The sequence below is a fragment of the Orbicella franksi genome, chromosome 10 (genome assembly GCF_964199315.1).
Source record: "Orbicella franksi chromosome 10, jaOrbFran1.1, whole genome shotgun sequence".
NCBI classification, from domain to species: domain Eukaryota; kingdom Metazoa; phylum Cnidaria; class Anthozoa; order Scleractinia; family Merulinidae; genus Orbicella; species Orbicella franksi.
This window is the reverse complement of record NC_138154.1, coordinates 18,356,091-18,364,581: the sequence shown is the minus strand read 5'-3', so window position 1 is coordinate 18,364,581 and position 8,491 is coordinate 18,356,091. Positions and strand designations below refer to the sequence as shown.

General features: G+C 36.6%; 1 protein-coding gene across 1 annotated transcript; it reads left to right on the top strand.

Moving 5' to 3' along the window:
• Nucleotides 1-821: 821 nt before the first annotated feature.
• LOC145500536 (uncharacterized) lies at nucleotides 822-5,735 on the top strand. Its single transcript, XM_081480059.1, has 2 exons — nucleotides 822-1,028; nucleotides 3,570-5,735. Exons 1-2 carry the CDS (start codon nucleotides 872-874, stop codon nucleotides 3,875-3,877), a joined length of 465 nt encoding a protein of 154 aa, XP_081336185.1. The 5' UTR covers nucleotides 822-871; the 3' UTR covers nucleotides 3,878-5,735.
• Nucleotides 5,736-8,491: the final 2,756 nt, after the last annotated feature.

Genomic DNA, 8,491 nt, shown 5'->3' with positions numbered 1-8,491 from the left:
GACACCGAATAAGGCACTGGTCTGATAATTGGCCTTTGTTTTATTTATTTGAAAACGTCTACCTTCTACTACATGTTTTAGGAAAAATGATCATGAGACCAACTGTTGCAAAAAGCCCGCTACGGAACGAATTGGATTATTATGTATATGGCATTATATTGGCGTCTAGTTTGGAGTAAAATACTTTCCGTAATATGGCGCTTAATGGAGCTGACTGAAGAGAAAAAGGAGAATTGCAATTGGCCAAAAAGAGAATTTAATATGCAAAAATATTTATATATTTTACTGCTGAGAGTTAAGATTTGATAATTCAAGGTTTAAAATTGTCCATAATACGAAAGAAAGCACAATGAATCAAGTTACAGGTTATTACTCAATTTATAATAACTAAGCCGAGTTAGTGTTTCAAGTTAAGTCGAGCTTTAAACTAGAATGTGCTACAATGAGCAAAGCTGTGGGTTTCTTCGAATGTGTTATCAGAGTGACTATGGTCTAATTGCTACAGGTATCTGGGAAAAATCAGAGTTTTACTGCAAAAAGAAATACTTGAAAGGTTTTAGAAGCGATAGACTACATAAAAAAATATTGTAAAGAAAAACTCGTTCTTTTTTCAGAGTTTGGAAAACATTTCGATTGCTGCATTCATTTAGCAAATAATAATGATGATGATGATGAAGATGATGATAAATGCTCTTGGAATGAGCTCCATTAAGTTGTTCGGCTGCATGATTAAATCTGCCCTAAAAACATTCTTGTTTCGGAAATCCTATTTCTGATTTATTTTATTTTATGAGAAACTGTATTTTAACCAGGAGGGAGAGGTGAACACGTCAGATTTGACTGACCCTATGATCATGGCCATTATGACGTCATGGCGAAGAGGCGCGCAAATGCACAAAGTTTTCGAAAATGTCGTCGTCGCCTCTCACTGATACAACTGTTTGAGGCGGATTTCTCCAATCATTCCAGCTTCAAATGGTATTGTATTTGGATCTCAAGGAGTCATTATCATTTTTCTTTCTTGAGAGGTAAGCAGATTTTCATTATAACTGACAAATTTCAAGTGTTACTGTCATCGCTCTCCGGTGGAAATATGTGGGGCAAAATTTTGACAATTCGCTCTGTAAAATTGCGTTTTTTACGTGATCGGTAGCTTAAAGAAACGTGTAACTTGGTCACAGAATAGCTTACATGTATAAGGAAACATTGTAATTGAAGATGATTTTGAAGAATCGGCAGTAAAAATGATCAGTTCATTTGAGTAAGAAATATCTGCGATCTCGTACTCGGCACATATCCAGCAACAGGCCCAACAAACAGAAATACTATCCACAATGATGGAAATGAGAACTTTCACAAACAAGAACATAAGCTCAATTTTTCAAATGAGACTTAAAGCCTGCCTACTGCACAGCGGTGGTTAAAATGCAGACTGCAGACTTTTTAAGAATCGAAATATATTCCTTTATTTAACAAATAAAGAAGCCTAAGCCGTTTATTACACTGTGATAGAAATGTAGAAAACAGGCGAGTGTTTTCTACATTTCTGGAGTGTTCTCAAATGTCTGGAGTGTTTTATCACAGTGTAATACATGGCTTAGGCTTCTTTATTTGCTTTATGATATAGATTTACACACCCAAAACAATAAAACACGCTTTTTCTATGTTATATTTAGCTCTTATTAACCGAGCAGGAAGTCTGTATGGGAGAATCTTGACCAAGGTCGTGAGTACAGACCGAACGCAGTGAGGTCTGTACACACAACAGAGGTCAAGATTCTCCCATACAGACCGACTAAGCTCAGTTAATAAGATGTTCATTATATGGCACAAACAAGAATAATGTAATTCGTTTAATGTAACTGGTTTGTACTAACTATCATTTTTTGCTTGCGAATCGGCGATAAGCTGAATTAATTCTGCTAAAGTTTGCTTGTCCTGTTTACTTTTTTTTCTCATCAGGCTTTATGGCACTTCCATAAATATATATTGTTAGATGAAAACAGTCAATGACTTTGTATTTTAGTTTGCAACTTTCTTACGGCAAAACATTACCTGTCTAGATGGGAAAATCTAGAACGCTTTCAATATCGATTTCAGCCAATCAAGCTCGTGAATTCAGTAGTTCCCAGTCCTTGTGAGACAGAGCCGTATAATAAACTCTGATAAAACATGGATTTTTGACCAATCAGAGTGCCCACAGGGTCCTATCTATATTTCAAAGAGATCTAAGTGCTGTTAGCCTGAAATATACAGCTCAGGTTAGCCGGTGTATGGTTAGCTGAATCTCTCTCTCTGGGAATATGATGTTCTTAAAAAGCCTGCAGTCTACATTTTACCCATGGTTTGCAGTCTAGTCTTGTAAGACTTTTCTTTAAACATATTGACATACAAGGTACTCTCTCCTCAGCATAGGCCTCTTTTGTGCTTCTTTGACTGTAGGCTGGTAGTTTGGAGTATGTTCAATTTCCCATAGGGAGCCTCTGTGGAGGAGAGTACAAGATCCCATTTATATGGTCTTGGGTACTGAAGACAACCCTTTCAGACCCTTCTGAGGCAACTTTATCAAGTGTTTATATGAAACGAAGTTGTCCCTCCTCAATTACTTAGTACATGTAAGCCTTTTTTCATGTTCCAGTGCTCAGTTATCCTTCTTCCTTTGGCTTCCTTTCAGTCATTTGATCACTGTGGGGTTTTGTGAGTTAAGTTTGATTTCTTCATACCATGAGTTGCCCCAGGTAGGCCAGTCATAGTATTTTGACGAAAAAAGGTTATCAGGCCTACCAGGGTTACCCTGGTTATGTTGCTAAGGGTAACTTGTGTTTCACTTTCTCAACAAAATGGTGAAAGTTAACTTGGCTAGGGTCAATGGGGTAATGGCTTTCTTGGTTACTTGAGACCAAATAAGGGGCCTCACAGTTGGCTGGAATCATGTATGCTTATATAACAAAACTGGAGTTCCAAACTCTGGTCACCTTGAGTTCCTGTTGCTGGATCTTGTTATGTGTACAAAATTGGCACAGTTGATCAACAACTTAGGAATTTGAAGTTTGATTTATTTTAATTCCAAAACAATATTGTAGCTGTTCTTTAAGTAAGGATCCAAAAATGCTTTATGGAGAGTGTTTGATGTAGTTTATATGACACACTTCAGAAATTTTATTTTTTCTTTGTGCAGGTGAGGGTGCTGAAAAAGTTTCTCTATGTGAAAATCTGAAGACCTTAATTCAATACATTGATACTGCAAATGAGCTATTTTATGTTTTATAAATTATGATAAAATATTAGCTCTTGTACATTACCGCATTGTATCTGCTTGGACAGGACTTAAAAGGTGGATGGGGTTGGATTGTTTAATTGTGAGAATTACTTTTTTTAATCGTAAATACATATTGAGTTCCCAGTGCTAGATCTCATTAGGAAATTTATCTTTTAGTTTACATTTGCTGTTGAAAAGAGTTAGGGGAGATGTAAAAACCAAAGAGGGAAGGGAGGTCTTATAAACATTTACTCCAGTTTTCAACTGGTGAATATTAAGAGGAGTCTTATTTGATCTTTTTGAACCTTAGGTTACCATCCTCCACTACCTTTGCAAGACCATTCAAGCACTGAGGCCCCATTTCTGAAAATACATTCAACCACCATGGAAAGCTATCTATGTGTTGTCATTGTGCTGTCAATTAAACATTTACATGTAAAACCCAATCTTGTTTGTGGTTTTTGTTATTTGCTGAAAATGTACGCTTATCATTCTCTTGAAGCCAATAATAAACTCATCAATGCAAAAAGCAACAGGGAACCTGGGATGGATGAAGCTGGGGAGAAATCAGGGTTGGGGTTCATGTTTACAAGTACAAGCTCTGACACTCTTCTTTAGAATATTTCTTTGTAAAATAATTGTTAGAGCTATCTTTATTTACATAAGATTTATGATGAAAATTTAAAAGCATTAAGTATAAAGAAAATAACTGATTATCATTTCAAACTTAGTGGTAGTAAAGTTATTACAGTTTCTCAAGACAGATACTGTTAGAAAACAAGGGGTTTGGTTATAAAAAGAGATCACCTGATATTGATCTTTCCAGCTTTGTCATAACCTTCCTTACTGAACTCTTTGTTTTGGCAATAAGTCATTTTGGTTTAACAAGTTTCTCCTGGATAAGTTAACCCTTACTGCCAATGGCTTAGCATAGGAAGTGTCCCTGTTCATATTTTCTTTCCTCTTTAATTCTCTTGCTGCTTGGAACCAGATTCTGTATTTTTTAGTTCTTTCCATATGACATCCTACACAGTTTTCCTCTACGGTCTATACAAGTTTAAGTGAACTTACTGAGATATATATAAAAAAAATTAGAGCCCAAAGCACCAGTTTAGAATACCTTTCTTGTCAGAGGTGCGAGACAAGAAATATCTCTGTACTGCATGCGGACGCCCGAGGAAACAGATCCTGCTACGATCTCATATTTCACGAACATTTTTACACGAAATTAAGCACCTTTCTGCTGAGAGGTCTCGTCCATGTTGTTCTGAATATCATCTGTTTCATTTAGGTCTCCCGTACAGTGATTTTATATCTTACCATCTATAAAAATATCCACACGTCTGCTCGGCTTGCATCAGTTGGTTGGCTTCGCAGAAGAAAATGTTATCGTTGACAGTTTTGCGGATAATTTAGCGCGGAAAAATAATTCTTTGGTGCATTATTTACTTTCTAACCCAGCATATGACTTTATAGTTCAAATGTCTTTGTAAGGGAACATTTTCCATCTAATACTTTCTCATATTTCGAGGGTTTCCAGTATTGATCAGTAGGTCCTCCATGCTATCGTCTACAAAATAATGGGTTTAAACCCACTGATCATTTTTATGCATAAGTTTAATGATTCGTTTTCATCACCATTCAAACGTTTTAAACCATATCAAGATCATATTTTTGTGTTCGTGTTGTTCATCGTTGGGTTCTCCAGATATCGCCCAAGAAACAGGCGCAAAGCTTCATTTTTCAATCGCCTTTTCAATTGAGCGATCTCGAAATGTTGCGTGTTTTTGTGCCTTCTCACGACTAATTTTTGAAATTCAAAGTATTTTTGGACATAATACTAACAGGTTATCTTATTCCTGTGGGCTGTTGATCGCTTTCTTTCAAATTCTTTGAGCAATCATCAGATGAAAAACTTTTCTGGTATCATTTTTTAGCGGCCATTGAAACTTCACGGACCGGCTCACGAGTGACGTCATAATGGCCAAGATCATCGGGCGCGCAATCGCATGGCCACGGAAGCAAAGTTGACCACTCCCTCCTGATTTTAACTAATTATTTCATTTATTTTATTTATTACTGACCAGTATCACGTGACCATATCGCGGGCTCAGGTTTACAGCTCCTCGAGGTCACGTGTTTTCTTGAAGTTGACCGCTGACCAAGCGCTGGTTACGATTGGATCGCGGGCTCATATTGGGTTAACTTGTTGGAAAGAGGGCAGGATTGTTCGGAAGCCAGTTTACGCTAACCCAGGATTAAAAGTTAATCGAATTATAACTTTTTCTTCTGTACAAATGTGTTTTGCTGTTTTCTTTTGTGTACATGGTGATTATTAAAACTCAAAACAGAAGGCCAAACAATATACATAAACCTCACCCCAAAGTTACAAAACTCAAATCAAAATTCTACCTTTTTCTGGGTTAGCTTAATCGGGCTTTGAACAACCCGGCCCAGGAGCTACGCTTTTAGGCTGGCCTAAATCTATATATTAGGATTTAACTAATTCATTTTTTATAGTAATGTAAGCGCATTGAGTTTTTTAAATGCGCCCAAAAAACTTTATTATTATTATTATTATTATTATTATTATTATGATCATCACAGCGAGGGATGACGCACAATAAGTCTGCTAAATATTTGATAAAAGTTGGTTCTAGTTCCGTCGCGCTGTATGTTTTATTTTCTCCGAAAAGGAAAGTCAACCATGCTAGCTATAAAACAGAACAGAGAAAATAAGAATAGAATTCATTTCAACCCTAATAAAGTAGCCGTGTTTTGACTAAAAAACGAAATTTTACAGTCTGCTACATCTGGATTCAATGAAAACTACGGAAAGGAATACGTTCAGGTGTTTCATGATGTGTTTGAAAAGAACTTTTCCAAAAGGCTTTAGGTGTCGCTTGTTTACCAAACATGTATAGTGTATTTCTCGATGTTGCATCGTCTGCAGACAGAAACGTCACCAATAATTTTCAAAACGAATACATTTCTCTGAACTCCACCACAAATCTTCATCATGAAACAAAAAATAAAGTATCCTCAATATTCTCTGGAATTTAAATAAGACTCTCTAGAATAACGTCACGAGACTGAAATTAAACTCACCTTGAATGTTTTTTTTTTCTTCTTGAATTAGCTGCGCAAGCTCTTGTAAACAACTGAATTCTGTTCGGCTCCCTTTGTGCTTAAAAGCCGGGTAGGCTTTTTAATTATTGAAGAGAGAGGAACGCAATCTCTATCAGCAATAACATCATATGGCAAATTTCGGCAGGTTTTTGTTACGAGGCAAGAAAGGGTCAAACATTTTTAAGTCTTGATGCTATGTAGAAGGGCCCTATTTCTCTTTTTTAAGTTGTAATAAAGGCTGTCAGGTAACGTTTATCAGGCACATAATGTCCTCTCACGGCTCATCGAGTTCCGTTTGATGCATCATTCGATTTGGTTCTGCTTTCCGCCGACGATGCCTTATATTTTAGGCCCGTATAGATTTTTGTGTCAATCTGCAAAAGTGCTGCCAAATAATCATGTAGTTAAAGTTTCACAATTTGTAGAGTGGCGCAACCATTATCACCATTAATAAAGACTCTCTTAAATCTAATCCGTAAATGTAATCCCTAAATCTTTCTGGACTTACACCAAACAAATGAAATTGGAAAGCAATGTGAGTGCCTTATTCATGCGGAAACAAAGTAAGTCCAAGATATTCAATTGACCCAATTAAAGTCGATGTAAAGTCGATCCTTGGGTCGCTTTTGTCTTACTGTCTGCATAAAAATAATGTATGGAACTTAGCTTCTCCTTTAAAATCCATGAAATGAATTTGAAATTAGCAAAATCGGAGTTGCCATTTTTGAGAGATCTCGTGTTCTGTGTAAAACCACTATTAGATAAACAACTGCTAAATTAACAATCTATGCAACAATGAATATCTTTTTTCCAAATTTACACTTAAGAATCTCAAGCTTATAACCATCGAAACTGTTATTCTCCATGAAGCAAATATATAACAGGTCGACACCTTAGTTACGAATTGACAACAGCCAATCTTTCAGGTTATAAAAAATAATTTGGATTACCAGCCTTTCAAAACGATATATTCATTGCGTCTATAATAACCCGTACCTAGCCCGGAGAAAATCACTTTAGATTTTTAGCCGACATAACGAGTGCAGGCAAATCACGATAAACATTTTAGCGAAAGCTGCATAACTGTACATACTGTTACGAATAAAATGGGTATGACTGATAAATTTCCCGATCAGCAAATTAACAAAGTTCTCACAGAATTATGTGAAAGTATCGATGTTTTCAAAGTATAAGCAATGAGTGCAGCGCTAATCGAGCATAGAACGAAAGTTAACAATACATTATATATTGAATGCTCACGGCTAAGAGAAACATCAAAACGAGAAGCAAGAGGGGTAAACTAGCAGGCACCCAGCTACATGTATAACGACAACAATATTAAAGGATAAATTTTTATTCCCGTACAATGGCAATGGGTAATCATGCTCTTTGGACTGACTCTACCCCGTGTAACTTATGTACGTAAACGCTGGTCCAGCTCAGTTCTTCACATAAACCATTTTATCACTATTATAGTAAACTCGACATTCCAAGACTGTCATGTTGAAGATCCATGGAACATGGATAACTATACAAGGCTCTGGTTGAATTGAGATTAAAGTTCGAGCAGTGAGTTAGTGACTTTGAATGAAGTTGCGCAAAAATGCCTTCCTTTAACAATTGACTCTTGCTTTAGCGTGTATTAACACGTTAACGTGCACGAGCGAAGTCTGGAGATTACAAAAGAAGCGTAAGAGTTGCTTGAGGCGCAGCCAGAAGCGACGACTCTACCTTCTTGAGTGCTCTTCAAACTTCCCAAGTGCATAGCACCTTGAAAATGCACAACTAAAAGCATAACTCAGTTGTTTTAGAACAGTGCCAATGGAAATAAATTTCGCAAACCTAAGCGTGCCTCACTGAATAATGACGCCCGCTTACGTATGCCGAATTTGATAGCGCGGCTTAGCTAGTTATGTTAAAATCAAATTTGATCGATAGTATCTTCTACTGGGTATCTTTACCCAGCTAATAATAATTTCAGAACGTTTATGCTGAAATTGGAGACCTTCAAATTAAACTACAAGTACGAATTTGAGAACGAATACAATTTCCGAATTTTAAACTAGTGATGTTAGTTTTCAGGGCCTTTGTTCTTCATGTCGG

Excerpts from the sequence above, each read along its gene's own strand:
- LOC145500536 (XM_081480059.1), top strand. The coding sequence starts at position 872 with ATGGCGAAGAGGCGCGCAAATGCACAAAGTTTTCGAAAATGTCGTCGT. Across the intron at positions 1,029-3,569 it reads TCATTTTTCTTTCTTGAGAG|GTTACCATCCTCCACTACCT; the intron begins GTAAGCAGATTT and ends TTTGAACCTTAG.